This window comes from Garra rufa, chromosome 24, assembly GCF_049309525.1.
Source record: "Garra rufa chromosome 24, GarRuf1.0, whole genome shotgun sequence".
Classification (NCBI taxonomy): domain Eukaryota; kingdom Metazoa; phylum Chordata; class Actinopteri; order Cypriniformes; family Cyprinidae; genus Garra; species Garra rufa.
In genome coordinates, this window is record NC_133384.1 from 1,679,868 (window position 1) to 1,697,544 (window position 17,677).

The window sequence follows — 17,677 nt, forward strand, 5'->3', positions numbered from 1 at the left end:
ACTACAGTGATCAAAAGTACAAATAGTTCATAACTCCTAAACTGTCAGTCGCAGACTTAAGTGTCTTATGTCGTTGGAATCATTGGCTCACACCAGACAAAACGCACACCTCAGAATCGATCGTGAGTCTGCAAAATTTTGGATATATTGGATTTTTTGAAAAACCTACTTTTGCAAACTAGTCCTAGGTTTTTCACCTGATCGAACTAAATCAGTGCAAAAAGATGCTCTGGAGAGTGAATACTTTCGACTCACCTTCACAAAGGGACACCAAAATGTTTGAAAGAAGCAGGGCCACTTTTAGTAAAATGCTTAGAACTCTGGAATAGAATGAGATGTCCGTGCCAAATTCAGAACACTTATGTACTGTAAGAGCTAAATCTGAGATCACATGGAAAAAAATCATGGAGCTTGGCCACTTGGTGGCGCTATAAGAGGGAAAGCCCTAAAAAATGGCTATAACTACACAACCATTTGTCCTATCAACATGAGAATCACTCTGCATAGTCATGGTCCAAAGTGCCACAAGTGTCTATAAAGACATCTCAAAAAAACATGGTCACCATTGGCTGATGAAGCAACTATTAGACAAGGTTAACCGAGGCCAAACGAAAGATAACTCAGTGGGCCTGTTTTACTCACAGCCTCAAAGGGCTGTGAGAAATTGGAAAGAAATCACATTTTTTAAAGGTGTAAACAATTGTACATTGCTGGATTTTTCGCGCATACATGTGATATTCATATCATATGTGTCCCTGGACCACAAAACCAGTCATAAGGTTAAATTTTACAAAACTGAGATGTATACATCATATGAAAGCTCAATAAATAAGCCTTCTATTGATATATGGTTTGTTAAGATAGGACAATATTTGTCTGAGATACATCTATTTGAAAATCTGCAATCTGAGGGTGCAAAAAAATCAAAATACTGAGAAAATCACCTTTAAAGTTGTCCAAATTAAGTTCTTAACAATGCAAATTACTAATCAAAAATTACATTTTGATATATTTATAGAAGGAATTTTACAAAAAATCTTCATGGAACATGATCTTTACTTAATTTCCTAATGATTTTTGGCATAAAAGAAAAATCAATAATTTTGACCCATGCAATGTATTTTTGGCTATTGCTACAAACATACCCCAGCGACTTAGGACTGGTTTTGTGGTCCAGGGTCACATATGATAGAACTCCTCATTCCGGACAACTTTGCCTCTAGAACCATTGCTGTCAATCAAATTGTTTGTTACATGATCGAGTAAAATCCTACTTTTGCGAACCAGTCCTAGGTTTTTTGGTATAATTCTCTGGACTCTCTAGGTCAATATTTATTAAAAGAAGGTTTCCTTTGGGAAGCTATAATAGGCTAATTTAGAAAAGGGGCCTGTCCAAAATCCTATAAAGCCTAAAGCAAAACTCAAAACTTCACGAAACCTGATGATTCTAAACACGCATGCAAAGTTTTAAGGAGATCGGACCACAGCTGGCACTCTATATCAAATCACTGATTTAAAATAATGTGTTTTTTCCTATGTGCTTAAATGCCTTAAAAAGTTCTTGAAACCTGTTAATCACTGCTTGCAGCTATATTAAAACTAGATGCAAAGGAATGATATCATTTACAGACTTTTTGTGTTAAATGATATTTGATAATGCAGAAAGACTTACAAATGAATCATTTAATTAAAACAGCAGTTTTCAATATTTAAATTGAACTAAGATTGCATTGCATATTTCCTGTGTTTAAATAAATGAGCTTTTTAAATATATTTGCAAAACCCTTTTTAATTTTTTAGACACATTTACAAAAGAGACAAATGTCCCTTTAAGCCTGTAATACATCTATTAAAGAGAAAAATGTCATAAAATGGGGAAACCTATATTCAGCTAAAAAACTTTCCTTAAAAAATTGTCTATGAGTAATGTAGAATAGAAATTAAGGCTGTAACTGAAACCACATGGTGAGTGTGTAGGCAAATCTCTGAGGTCATTCTTAGTACTCAACAATCACCCAGTGCTAAGGTGTTTCCCACTTTCCCCTTTAAGAGAAAGTTTGTTCATTCCACTGCTGATGCAACTGGCTGGCAAAAGCTTTTTGGTCTTAAAGCTATCATTTTATTTGACCAGTAAAAAAGTTTGTCCAACCAATGGAAGGCAAGGGCTGCTCTTGAAACCTTATGATGCTAACGGTGGTAATTACACATCTTATTTACTAATATACATTCCGACTACTTGTTGTACAAATAACTGAAGTTTATAGTAATTTTAACAGTTGAAAGAGTTAAATATAATTTCTCTTTAAACTTTAGATAGTGGGTTTGAAGCTCGGAATATAGTGTGAAATCTCTGGCCTTTTTTAGCCCCCAAAGTAAGACCCCTTCTTGTATTTCTCTCACTCTGTCTGGCAGGACTAGGGTAAATATTTACTGAGATAAATCCGCCAGCAGGAGTGGCCCCCGAGTTCTCCCGAGTGGCCTTTTAGCCGGTTCCCCAGGGGTCCCCTTCCTCTCTGATCCCGAGCAGTGAACCTGTCTTACACAGACCCCCAACTGCGACATTTATAGTCAAGAATGTTCTACACCTAACCACAGGCCTGAGAATGAGGCCAAACTATAACCCAAGAATGGCAGATTTTGACACACTAGTTTCTCTCTTTCACACACACACACACACACACACACACACACACACACACACACACACACACACACACACACACACACACATACATATGGGAAGTTGACATGTCACATGTCCTGTGGTGTAACAAGCTATACTCAATCTATTTTAAGCAGTATTTTGCTATTTTGTACGACAAATATTGTACTTTTTAGTTCTTTGTCCAACTTTGCCCAAGTCTTCTTAAATGGATTAAACTCTTAAAACCTCAAAAACTTGTCTGGGTTATACTTCTTAGTTTTTGGATCAATTTTAAGGATCAATACTTCCAATAATATTAAGTTTCTGTTTAGTTTGGACTGCATTCATCATTGAGAATTATGATGAGTAAAACACTGGATGTATAATGCTGACTTTTTATAGTACAGTGATGGGAATTTATTATAAAAATCTTAATGGTCTTAAGTCTGTTGCTTTATCTTTATGCAGAATATAATTTATTGACTTGGACAAGTTTTTGTGAGATTCACCCAAATATGATCTGTGTATTGAGGAAAAAATAATGCACAGATAAACACTGCATTCACATACACCACTTTTGTTTACTTCTGCCTTTCCTTTATTTACTGCCAGTATTTACAGTCAAGGGCTATTTGGGAGTAAAGCAGATATTTAGTGTGGAGTTTCATTGAGTGTAAAGGCCAGATTTGTAGTACCCCATAAAGCGCTTCTCTTCCTGCCTGTAAAATTTAATGCCACACTGTTACTGCTGTGAGTGGGTCCTGTGGGCCTCTGGCCTTCGAATGAAGACCGCTGCCTGCTTATCATATGTAGGAATGGCTATTATAAGTCATTTAAAGCGATGGTTCACCAAAAAAAAAAAAATTATGGCTACCGTCAACTGTTTGGTTACCAACAGTCTTCAAAATATCTTCTTTTGTGTTGTTCAACAGTTGAAATAAATTTATACAGGTTTGGAACAACTTGAGGGTGAGTAAATGATGACAGAATTTAATTTTTTTTGGTGAACTATTGCTTTATATTACTTATAATAGCCATTCCTACATATAATAAGCAGGCAGCGGTCTTCATTCGAAGGCCAAAGGCCCACAAGACCCACTCACAGCAGTATAAGTGTGGCATTAAATTTTACAGGCAGGAAAAGTAGTGCTTTTTCTTTTGTGTTCAGCAAAAGAAAGAAATAACTCTCATTCAGAACAAAATTAAACGATGACAGATTTCTAATTTTTAGGTGCACTACCGTTTTAATGATTCTGCCTTTGATTTGATTCTACTTTTTTTTTTCTTAACAGGTCAATTAATGATTAGTCCTAACTACAGTTGAGGTCAAAAGTTTACATACACCTTGCAGAATCTGCAAAATGTTAATTCTTTTACCAAAATTAGAGGGATCATATTTAGTACTGACCTGAATAAGATAAAAGACATTTACATATAGTCCACAAGAGAAAATAATAGTTGAATTTATAAAAATGACCCCGTTCAAAAGTTTACATGCACTTGATTCTTAACACTGTGTTGGTACCTGAATGATCCACAGCTGTGTTTTTGTTCAATGATAATTGTTCATGAGTCCCTTGTTTGTCCTGAGCAGATAAGCGGCCCGCTGTTCTTCAGAAAAATCCTTCAGGTCCAACAAATACTTTGGCTTTTCAGTATTTTTGTGTATTTGAACCCGTTTCAACAATGACTGTATGCTTTTGAGATCCATTTTTTTTCACACTGTGGACAACTGAGGGACTCAAATGCAACTATTACAAAAGATTCAAATGCTCACTGATGCTCCAGAAGGAAAAACCATGCATTAAATTAGTAGTTCACTTTCAGAACAAAAACTTACAGATAATGTACTCACCCTCATCCAAGATGTTCATGTCTTTCTTTCTTCAAACGTAAGGAAATTATTATTTATTTATTTTTTGAGGAAAAAATTTCAGGATTTCTCTCCATATAATGGACTTTTATGGTGCCCCCGAGTTTGAACTTCCAAAATGCAGTTTAAATGCAGCTTCAAAGGGCTCTAAATGATTCCAGCCGAGGAAGAAGGGTCTTATCTATTAAAACGATCGGTTATTTTCTAAAAACATTTACAATTTATATACTTTATAATCTCTACAGAGAGTACACACAGAGCTAGACAAGATGAGCATTTGAGGTTAAAAAGTATATAAATTGTAATTTTATTTTTAGAAAATAACCGATCGTTTTGCTAGATAAGACCCTTTTTTCCTAGGCTGTGATGGTTTAGAGCCCTTTGAAGCTGCATTTTGGAAGTTCAAATTCGGGGGCACCATAGAAGTCCATTATATGGAGAGAAATTCTGAAATGTTTTCCTCAAAAAACATATTTCCTTACAACTGAAGAAAGAAAGCCATGAATATCTTGGATGACAAGGGGGTGAGTACATATCTGTAAATTTTGTTCTGAAAGTGAATTACTTCTTTAAGATCCGGGGTAGGGGGGTGAAAACCTTTTTTTAATTTGAAGATCAGGGGTACTAAATAAAAAAAAATATTTAGGCAAAATAAGAAAAATGTACACATCTTCCTTCTGTTCAAAAGTTTACACCCCTACTCTTAATGCATCGTTTTTCCTTCTGAAGCATCAATGAGCATTTGAACCTTCTGTAATAGTTGCATATGAGTCCCTCAGTTGTCCTCTCTCAATGATCTCATATCATACAGTCATTGTTGGAAAGGGTTAAAAAATGCAAAAAAGCTGAAAAAAAAAAAACAGAATAGAGAATTTGTGGGACGTGAAGGATTTTTTGAAGAACAGTGGGCAGTTTAACTGTTTAGGACAAACAAGGGACTCATGAACAACTATCGCTAAAAAAAGTGTATGTAAACTTTTGAATGGGGGCCTTTTTATTTTTTATCTTGGTATCATATCTTATCTACTGACTCAGGTCAGTAAATAACAAGTAACATTAACCTCTTATTTTGGTAAAACAATTGCAGATTCTGCAAGGTGTATGTAGACCTCAACTGTACATACTAAATAAGATTTTTTAATTAATAAATGAATACTGAATTAATTTCTCATTACTGTAATATAGTCACAAGTGCAGCTCTATCAACACAGGAATCACATATTAAATTACATATATTGTATACACTGATCCAAATCAGTGGAAGAACATATGTTAAAGAACCATTAATAGAAATAGCTATATTAGCTTTACGACCGGTTTGGTTTGACAGTTATAGCCAAAAACTGTCAAAATCACATGCCAAGATATACATGTGGTTTCTTGACCAAAAGACAAAAACATGGTAACGCCAATGAAATCTCGCAGACCCTCTCTCACAATAAGCTTCTCCTTGGAGCAATTACACAATGACATTCCTGGTGGTGACGGCATGTTGGAGTAATGGACACGGCGTTCCGCATGGAATAACATCCATCCTGGAAAGAGCTGAGGCAGGGAAGCTGTCTCACCCCACTCCCATGATGACTTGAAAGAGAATGCGAGTGCTGTCTGCGTCCATGTGAAGTTTATCTCTCTTCCTGTCTTTCATCACTGTGGTTATTAAACCTCCATCCCCAGAGCTCGCCGATGTCTAATTACACCAACGGTAAACAAAAGGAGGGTTGAGGGAGGGGGAGATGAAAAACCGCAGCTGGACAGTGCCGTGTTATTATAATTCTTTAAGCGATACTGTTAACGTGGTCAGGCATTTTAGCCCAGCACCTAATAACAGCTCGGAGGTAATTACAGGTCTAGCGCTGGGGCGGCACATACTGAGCTGAGCTAGACGCTTGTTAACTTCCCTCAGGCCAAAGGCCGGCGAGTTCCCCCGCACCTCTAGCTGTGCATTAGCACTTAATGTGTTGTTTTGTTTTCACAGAAAGCCAAGCTTAAGAAACAGTGTCAAACCTCTAATCACACCTAATGTCCTTCGTCTGAATTGGAAGCTCATAAAGACTGAAAGAATTTTCAAAGGATGAATCTTCAAAAACCTTGCAGGGTCAAGAACATGCAGGGTCATTTTTAGAACGTAAAATATCCAGACACACAAAACTTGATAAGACAATATGAGGGTATGTTTTTAATTACCAACAATTTCCAACAATCGTCATGTCATTTTTCCTCCTATACTATTATAGAATGTATTAAGATTTCGAATTAGCTTTTATTTTTATATTTTTAACTTGTCATTTTTTAATTTTAGTTGTAATGATTTTTTTGTCATTTTAAAATAATTATGTAGCTTTAATTTTTTTATCATCTAATTTTTCATCTAATATTTTAATCTTATTTTATTCCATTTTAGTTCATAAAAGTTTCAAACTCATATTGATTTAGTTCTGATTTACTTAGGAATATTTCCTTTGCAATGTCAACAGGGCTGTTACTGTTACTGCATAATAATTTGGCTTCATCAGTGCACCACATGTATGATACAACAAATATGACATAATAAAAATGTATTCAACATTAATTCAATGTTAAATATATCATAATTACACTGATCATAAACCGTCACGAATATTGTGAAAATCCAAACAAATGTTATATTATTTATTTTCTTTTGATTAAAATATAGACATTTTCATGAAAATGTATTTCTTCAGCAGAGCCTATAAACTAGTGCACTTGTGTCTCTCAATATGGGTCAAGATGCAACGCTCACAAGCTGTCTTTTCGAAAGCTTTGATAAGAGTGTTTTCATATTGGAACCATATGCACTCTCAACACTGCCACAAGGGGACGGCTGTCACAACGGCCTCGCAACTTCCTGCTCCAAATCTAAATATTTACACTCCAGACATCCCAAGTCGTGCCAAGGAGAAGGGCTGATGTTTTGGGTTACATAAAGTCCAATCCTTCAGAACAAATTAAGCAGATTTTCCTCATTAGACGGAACACGTAGTGCGCGCGGTTTAGGCGCTTTGAGTTTAAGCACTACTGTGTAAGTGGGTGAATCTGACTCACATATGGCACTGATGTAAATTATTCTCAGCAGAATATACTACATATGTAGTTTGTGTTTACGACAATTAGTTGTATTGCAGTTAGGAACAGACATTTAATGCAGTCTTTTCAAAGACAAATATTGTTTGAATTATAATAGAGAGAAAACTATACAGTACACATCTTAAAGCACCTTCATCCAATATTGTGATTGTAAATGAATCTTATGGACTCATGAACTTGTGTTGTTAAATATACACTTTTCACCCCTAAGTCCTTAATTTTTCAAGGCCTCACATTCAAAATTAGCTCTAGATTATGTGGGTATTGGCACTAAGCTTTCAGACCACCCCAAACCAGAGTAATAATGAGAAGCAGAAACTGGATTAAGACCCCGCTGTTCCTTGAATGTTTTTGTTTTTTTAAATTAAAATATTATTTAATTACTTAACAAAATCTTGGGCCAATTATACTCAGCTGAATATGAAATTATTGCACATTCACAGGCTCTAAATTTTCACTTTTCATTTTAATTCAATGCGTCAGTGTCAGCGCCAAGGGTGGGGCATTCAAGGGCCATGCCTCCCCAAATAAGTTACTGTGCCTCCTCTCCCCTCCCTGCTGAACTTAAGCAATTTTGAAAGTGAAAAGCTTGTGTTTTTTAGATCTTCAGGTTTTAGCTATGAAATTTGTTAATTTTTCCCTTTACTTTTAAGAACTTTTATGAAAAAAGGTCAACGTGTACTAGCTTAGATAATTAGTAAGAGACACCCAATCAAAAACTGAATAACATATGCCTCATCAAATAGTGACGGAAAAGTAGAGTGAAGAAGAGACTGTCTTATTCTCACAGTTATGGTCCAAAAAGTCTATTCAGGACAAACATAACATTATTTTTCCTCACTGATGCGAGACAAGCCGTTATTTATACTAGTTGTGCGTGCACTGTATTTATCCAATCATGGTTGCTGCCACTGCAAATATGCAAAAAGAAATATTATCCTAGGATTTACAAATGTAATATGTGAAATGTCAGATTGTGGGTAAAGTATGAGCAATGTGAAATGAGAAACAAGATAATTTAGGGTTACATTTACCTATGGTTTCAGAGTTATCTAGGGTTAAATAATGATCTAGGGCTAAATAATTTGACTGTGAAAAGCCCTTAAGATCCCTTGTAAATTCCACTTTTGCATTAAAAAAGTAATTATTATGTAAATAATGTAATTTAATATATTAAAGAGCAAACTAAATGTAATGTTTTCCGACAAAATGTTTTCCAAAATTTTACTATCCACCTTATTCTTAAACGTGGAAGTCTATGGGTGAGACTTCCAGTTCATTAGCCGTTTTAAGGAAATAACAAAAAGAATACCAATGAGAAGTAAACACTTAAAATGTTAGTATTACAAACCAGTGTGTTCATAATTAAGATAATACATTAAAATAATGGTAAGACATACCAATTTGCAGTATCAAGCAGCAAAACGAGCTGTTTTGTACTGCTAAAAATAGCTGGATGCGGATGAGACCGGAAACCAGACCCATAAAATTTACAAATGGCTGTGCCCGCTTTTACAGGAAAAAATAAGGTGGATACATTTTTATTAAATGCAGTTAGTTGAAGTGCCTTCTTTTTTTACAAGAAGTCAGAACATTATTCTACTTAACATATGTGAACCTGGACCACAAAACCAATCATAAGTAGCACAAATACATTGTGTGGTTCAAAATGTTTTTTCTTTTATGCCAAAAATCATTAGGATATTAAGTAAAGAAGATACATTGTAAATTCCCTACCGTAAATATGTCAAAACTTCATTTTTATTAGTAATATGCATTGATAAGAACTTCATCTGGACAACTTTAAATGTGATTTTCTCATTATTTAGACTTTTTTGCACCCGCAGATTCCAGATATTCAAATAACTGTATCTCGGATACAGATATTGTCCTATCCTTAAATATTGTCCTATCCTAACAAACCATGCATCAATAGAAAGCCTATTTATTCAGCTTCTTAATTTAATTAGTTTGACCCTTAAAATTGACCCTTATGACTGGTTTGTGGTCCAGAGTTCCATATAATATGTGGTCACTATAAACTTTAGCACTCAAGTTTTATTCAAATATCTGTGCTATTTAATAAATGTGTTGATAATCAGCTATAAACTTGACAATAGCTAAACTGAAGGAGATAACTGACAAAACTGTAACGCAAAGTGTTTGCATTTATGATTTGTGCCTAAAAGTGGATGCCAGGATGCCATGTTCATGCCTGTATGAAACAAGGCTTTTTTCAATTTACCTCTTACAGGTTGACATAGTGCTGCAGAAATGTATTTTTGTAGACCAAAACCCAGAAACCAGCTAGCATTTTAGCACTTCCGGTTCCACTGTCCTGAACTCAGTGTTATTTTTCTAAATGGATTAATGTTTAAATGCCTGAAATAAGACTTGTGGTTAACACTAGTCTCTCGTAGCCAGACCTTTAGACTGACGGCAGAAGGTCTGGGAACCTTGGCCAAGAGGACGTATGATTAAGAGGTAAAACAACCAATCACATTTCATTTTATGGGGCGTCATGTTTATTGGCGTAGAAAATTTCCCACAATCACAAACCGGTGTGTAAAACTCTTGGACATATTTTAAAGATTTTGTGCTATGAACTTTCAATATTTCACATACTTTTGAATATCCACCATTTAGTTGATCCTGATAAGTGTTCATCATGACAGTTGTAAACATGATGGCTTTCTTCTTCCAGGAGGGGGTATTGCATCACGGCATCTTTGTTTCCAGGCAGAACGTTAAAGAACGCGACACACACATCTCCCAGAAATCCTGTATAATTCAACCAATCCAATAACGACTTCGAAACTCCTGAAGTGTTTCGACTTTTGTGTGCAGTTTGTGGTCCATACACTCTTAAAAATAAAGGTTCTTTACTGGCATCAGTGGTTCTATGATGAACCTTGAACATCCATGGAACCTTTCAAATGCAGAAAAGATTCTTTAGTTAAAAAAGGTTCTTTAGATGTTCTTCAAAATAGTTCTTTTAGGAACCGTTTACTGAAAGGTTCTTCAGGGAACTAAAAATGGTTCTTCTATGGCATCACTGCAAAAAACGCCCTTTTGGAACCTTTATTTTTAAGAGTGTAGGCATGACGTCTAGGTTAAGACAAGTTCAAGATATTTTCATGTGATTTTTTAAAGCTTTTTCTTCTCTTGAAAAAGGCTGTTGCTAACAGGTGGCTAAATGGGACTGTAGAGGATATTGGGGTCATTAAACGTCATTAAACCCCTCATCTACTTACTAGTCCACTTTTACAGCCTAATTGTGTTCATAACCAAGCTCTTGCAAACTATTGTAACTCAAACATTCAAGGAAAATGTATTTTAAATAAAGACTGAAAGAAGGGGGTGAAGTTATGTTACTGCGGTGTACTTTGGTAATAGCTTACATTTAGCTGGCAATTGAATTTAGGCTCTAGATAAACAAAATGTGTAAGAATCATACACTTGTGTTGGTCACAGAGCTTATTTTCTACAAAACCCCAAAAACCAATGGAAAAAATATTTGGGGCTTTAGTCATGGAACCAGGGTGAAGCTTACTTTTGGGTCAACCTACAAAAATACATCATCACTGTAGCCATCATTGGTGATGCCTTGTAAAAAACTCGAAATCAAGACACGGGATGTCAGGCCTACATATGTGCATCTTAAATGAATTCTCGAAAAGTATCTTAAAGAGTTTTATTGAGCCCAGATTCTCATTATGCAGGGGTATATAAAGATCTGGACTTAATAAAACTAATCAGATACAAAAACATACCCAAACTACCCCAGGTCAACATCTCCTGAAGAATTAAAAGAGACTGTATTGCTGACTTCTGCCATAAGTGCATTTCAAACTGGTTTTATAAAAAAGAAAGGGGCTTAGTTCACAATATGGGAAATATCAATAGCTAACCTGTATGAGCTGATCCCTTTGGTGCCTCCTGTGGACTGTTGGAGCGATTGCGGTTCGGTTGACGTCGTCTGCCCACGGACCGGGCAGTTCGGATACGGACTTCACTCACTTTGAAAAAGGCCACCATGAAAGGCTGCCTCTCTAGAGCGCCATCACGACCTACTAACCCTGCTTCCTTGGGATTGATGCTCCACCCTTTAAAAAGAAGAAAGTGCTATAAAGAGGATATCCTTGCCCATTAAACTGAACAGAAATGATATGAACTAAGAGTTACTAAAGGAAATGAAAATGAATAGGCTGAATTAGCCAAGGAGGTCGATACTGTATAACACCTTGAGAAAACAATCATTCCCAGTCATCTCACTGGCACTTGATTGGTTAATGCAGGATTCTTTGAAAATGAGTAGCATGGCAGCTCATAGGCACTCAGTTTTAAGCCAATCGCTTGAGCTACACACATATAAGTTAAACTCATCTTAAATTCATCTTACCACTGCTGGTTTCCACACTGATCTGTAGACCCAGGTTATGATGTGGACTCATCACCCAGAGATTACTAGTTGCTGTGATGTCAAACTCCAGCCAACCTTCTTCTGCGGCCCACAACCTGCGAGTTTCCAGCAGAAACAGGTCGGCATCCCTGCAAATAAGCAAGTCGGTAGATCATTAACTGTTATAAACATTACTTACAAGAATCTACCACCCTACTTAATTTATATATTATTTATTATTAGAAATAATACAGTAAATGTATTTATTTATTTATTTATTTTTGTCAGAACAAGGCTATCTTTATGGTGAGAACAAAGTGAAAAACAGGAAATGTAGTATAAATACATGGAACAAATGCTTATAACGTCTATGGAAATAGTAAAAAATAATATGCATAAATTGTCACTTACACTACCAGTCAAAAGTTTTTGAACAGAGAGATTTTTTATGTTTTTTTTAAAGAAGTCTTTTCTGCCAAATAAGCCTGCATTTATTTGATCCAAAGTACAGCAAAAACAGTCAATTTTTGAAATATTTTTACTATTTAAAATAACTGTGTTCTGTTTGAATATATTTTAATATGCAATTAATTTCTGTGATCAAAGCAACATTTTCAGGATTATTACTCCAGTCTTCCATTCTGCAGATTTGCTGTTCAAAAACATTTTTATTTTGATTGTTTTGTATCAATATTTATAGAGAATTATAGAAATGAATACTTTTATTTATGCTTTAAATGAATCAAAAGACATTAAAAATGTTACAAAAGATTTCTATACCAGATAAATGCTGTTCGTCTGGACTTTTTATTCATCAAAGAAACCTGAATAAATTAAATCAGCTGTTTTTTTTTTTTGAGCAGCAAATTAGAATATTAGAATGATTTCTGAAGGATCATGTCACTGGAGTAATTCTGCTAAAAATTCAGCTTTGAAATCACAGAAATAAATTACATTTTAAAATATATTAAAAATAGAAAACAGTTATTTTAAATAGTAAAAATATTTCAAAATTGTACTGTTTTTGCTGTATTTTGGAATCAAGTAAATGCAGCCTTGGTGAGCAGAAGAGACTTCTTTTAAAAACATTAAAAATCTTACTGTTCAAAAACATTTGACTGACAGTGTATATAGAAATTGTAGAAAGTATAGAAACTTTAGACATGTAAAAGCAATGAAATTACAACTGTATTTTATTTCTAATTAACAGTTTTAATTAATACATTTATGAATAATTTCATTAACAAAAATATTTTTTTATTATTATTTCCAGAACAAACATTTACAGATAATTTACTCACCCCCTTGTCATCCAAGATGTTTATGTTTCTCTTTCTTTAGTCGTAAAGAAACTATGTTTTTGAGGCAAAAATTTCAGGAATGTTCTCCATATAGTGGAATTCTATGGCGCCCGCGAGTTTAAACTTCCAAAATGCAGTTGATCCCAGCCGAGGAAGATGGGTCTTATCTAGCAAAATGATGTTAATTTCTAAAAAAAAAAATGTACAATTCATATACTCTTTAAGCTCAAACACTAATCTTGTCTAGCTCTGCGTGAACTCTGTGTATTACAGTTCAAGACAGTTCAAAATTGCCCTTCATCGCTGTTTTGTCTACATGTTCACTTTTTAAGCACTGGGTCGGTACTTCTGCAGCGATGTTGATGATTTTGAAGTTGGAGGAGAAAATGAGATGGGAGTTTTTCGACATACCCTAACTGTCTTGAACAGGAATACACAGAGTTAACACAGAGCTAGACAAGAGCATTTGTCATTTTTTTTTTTTTTAGAAATTATTAGATCGTTTCGCTAGATAAGACCCTTCTTTCTCGGCTGGGATTGCATAAAGCCCTTTGAAGCTGCATTTAAACTGCATTTTGGAAGTTTAAACTCACTGGAACCATAGAAGTCCACTATACTGAGACAAATCCTGAAATGTTTGCCTCAAAAAACATTTCCTTACAACTAAAGAAAAAAGACATGAACATCATAGATGACAGAGGGGTGAGTAAAATATCTGTAAATATTTGTTCTGAAAGTGAATTTCTTCTTTAAGATTTATTTATTTAAATATTAAGTTGTTTACCATTGCAGCATGTTTCACCTCATCCTGTTGTCTTCTTAAAATTTTCTTAAATATTTTCCAACATCATTTTAAGGCATGTACTCAATTATTAATAAAAAAAAAAAAACTAGTTTGTCAAGTTACTACTTGAAGAGTAGCTTCAAGTCACTGATTTGAGAACCGAGTGAGAAGTTTGATCGCAGTAGCCTTACAGGGAGGCCTGTCCCATTATAGTAATTACACACTATGCATGGTAATAAGCATTGGCCAGGTCACTTCAAAGCTGTCGGTCACACAGGTGTTCTGGGAATGTCCCTGCAGCCCCTCGTTATTGCTCATTAATTAGAGCTGCTCCATATGAGGTTCTTCCCTCCGGTGGTTCACACGTCACATTCGACATGAACGCATCATACTTATGCTGACTCATACTGTTTAGTGCCACCAGTCACACAGCTTCACCTGGGACGGGGTCTGAATGAGACCACAGGGGAGCTGGCAACTCTAAAAGCCCAACTGTAAAGCCTCTTATAGACACATTAAATTAACTGGAATCATAAAGTCAGAAGTGTCAGGGCTTTTTTGGTTACATAAATCGCATTTATTGCCTCTGTCACTGGCCGCTGTTAAATTGGACCTATAGTTTAATAGCTTCACGCTGCCATTGCATGCATACAGGACCGTCTTCACATATGGCTTGGGAGGGTTTTCCACGGAGGCCAGATGTACATGAAAACAACCAGGGATTAGAATATATACAAACAGAAAAGTAATAACTCTACAGTCATGGCAAGCTGGATTTTTCATGAGGTATTGATGGATTGTCATGAAAACAAAACCTGATCTATGCTGTGATTTCAAAATAAATACAACTGACAGTGTTTAAAAATGCATCTCAGATTTCTCCAAAACAGTTTGATCCCGATATAATGAAGTATTTAAAGCTGATTTGAATAAATGTGTCACATATACATTTGAATACAAATTTTGTGTTGCATGTGGCCTATATTAGCAGTTTCCCAATATTAGGTGATTCCCAATAACAGTGTGCATTTTGCTGTTTTCTACACTTTGTTAAAATAACTGTAGAATATGGCCGTATGCTAGTAATCAATTTCAGACATACCCAAACAATGGCAGATGGGGAATGTCTGGAAATAGTCAGTATGTCTAGTGGTGTAGAAATTAAACAGCTTTGACATATTATAGATGGTGCATAGAAACAAGTGCGATCGCTTGAAAAATGTTCTTACATGCTATTGTTTCTTTACATTTAAGGCCATGTGAAGCTTGTTGACTTGAGGTTCACAATGCTGCTGAGTTAGGTCAAATGGTCTTGCCACATGGGCTAAATTCAGCCAGATATACAGTACAGCCTCTCTGCACCACCTCCATAACCAAGTTATTTTTTGCTTCATGGATTAAAGGCTTACACACTTCAGAAGTTTCTCTCAGCCATCTTTTGCATCTGCTTAGCTTAGCTATACCGCATTTCCCCAACCAATGTGTTTTTTAAAGATCACAAACCATAAACACAGTAATTATGCTGTTAAAACTTGACAAGTTGGCAAATTAATCTGTTTGTAAGCAAATACATTTTGCAAGCCGCACAGCATTTGGGATTTACACGCAGAAAGTGGCATGTAGGGAAATACCACCAAGCACGCTATAATTTGCATCAAGGTAAACTTGGCTGTACAGTGATACAATGACTGGCGATGCATAATCTCAAGATATGGCTAAAAATAAAAGACTCCCACTGCAGGTTTGTGGAAAAACAGTGTGTCCATTGTTCAACTCAGGATGTACACCAAATGAACACTTTGTGATAAAGATTTGAAACTATTTGGGAGAGAAACATGTAGCTCATTAGGCCAGAGCTTTTTTTTTATTTGGTGCCTATTTCTGTTAAACCATAATAATAACAATATGGCTAGCATCATAGTCACATCTTATTGGTGAGTTTTGGACACCATACAGGTCACGCCATCTGCCTTTCTCAAGGAGATATCCCTCCCACCACCCACAAAGTCAATGTTTGACGTGTGTTGGTGGTTTCTTTTTTAGACACCAAACTAAAGCTATTTTAGTTGTACGTCGTGGTCATGGCCTTAGTCTACATAAAGTACATGGTAGACAACCTCTGCTGTGTTTAGTGATGGACGCCTGGGCTTGATTTAAAACACAGTCAATTACTCAGTTAATAATCATGAATAAGCACCGACAAATAAGTACTTAAATTTACAAAATGATGGTTCGGTACACACCAGATTTTACGCAATGATTCAGTATGTTTTCGGTACAGCAGGGTGAAAAAAACAAGCCTTTTTTAATCATTTTTATTACACAGTGGTTACTAAGCAAACTATGTCTATCTTCAGAGCTGGGTAGTAACTGATTGCATGTAATCTGGATTACATAATCAGATTCCAAAAAATAAGTAGTTGTAATTAGAATAAATTACATATTAAAATACTCAGAATCAGACTATAGTTACTTTTCTTACTGATTCCAATTTTGTAAACATTTACACAAAGACCAGTCACTAGTCAGGAGGCAATAATTACACAAAAAACTGAGAAGCCACACAGCATCTGAGTTTTGTCTCAGCATTTCATCCTTGCATTATCTACTAATGTACACATAAATTTAGATTTGAATTATCGCTCAGTGGGTTATTTAACCTTATACTACGGGCCATTGAATGCTTGAATCTGATTGGCTGATCTCTCTCTCTTTCTGTTCGCCTGCCTGCCTGTCCATCTGTATGTCTAAAAATGTAATTATTAACTACATTATTCTGCTATCAATGGCTCAAGTGCCGTTACTAGGTCTAAAATGACATTTTGGAATTAGCAACAGAGGCATTGGATGAGTTGTGTAAGAAATTAATCCTACTCACAATAGCCTTTTAAGGACAAAAACTGAATGAAAGCCTCAAAATATATCTTTTGATGTCTTGAGGTGTCATAACCATAGTATATGCTGAATAATTGACTTCTGTTGAATTCTTTGAAAATAATGCACACCCGAGGTGGTGATGCGGCCACGACATGTAGCGCACACTGCAACACTGGATCACAAAACCAAACATAAGAGTCAATTTTTAGAAATTAAGATTTAAATAAGCTTCCAATCTATGTGTGATTTGTTAGGATAGGACAATATTTGGTGGAGATACAACTATTGGAAAATCTGGAATCTGAGGGTGCAAAAATAAATAAATAAATACGTTGTTCAAATAAAGTTCTTAGCAATGCATATTACTAATCAAAAATTAAGTTTTGATATATTTACCATAGGTAAATGGAACATGATCTTTTCTTAATATCCTAATGAATTTTGGCATAAAAGAAAAATCAATAATTTTGGCCCATACAATGTATTTTTGGCTATCGCTACAAATATACCTACATGCTACTTAAGACTGTTTTTTTGGTCCAGAATCACATATTTACTTTTAATTCTAAATCAGGGTTCCACAATACAATACATATTAAACCTATATACTGTAAACGCATGTGCGCTATTTAAAAATGAATTCATTGCTGTCCGACTAGTGGCACTAAACAGAATTACAGAAACAATC

The 17,677-nt window shown here is 35.3% G+C and overlaps 1 protein-coding gene across 4 annotated transcripts in view; it reads right to left on the bottom strand.

Moving 5' to 3' along the window:
* The window catches only part of bmp6 (bone morphogenetic protein 6), a 57,545-nt gene that overhangs the window by 8,913 nt on the left and 30,955 nt on the right, over positions 1 to 17,677 (bottom strand). For all 4 annotated transcript variants that reach the window (XM_073830413.1, XM_073830412.1, XM_073830411.1 and 1 more), the window contains exons 3-4: positions 12,028 to 12,176; positions 11,537 to 11,731 (exon numbers count right to left, since the gene is read on the bottom strand). In XM_073830413.1, coding sequence (XP_073686514.1) covers positions 11,537 to 11,731; positions 12,028 to 12,176 — 344 coding nt within the window. The remainder of the gene's footprint in view (positions 1 to 11,536; positions 11,732 to 12,027; positions 12,177 to 17,677) is intronic.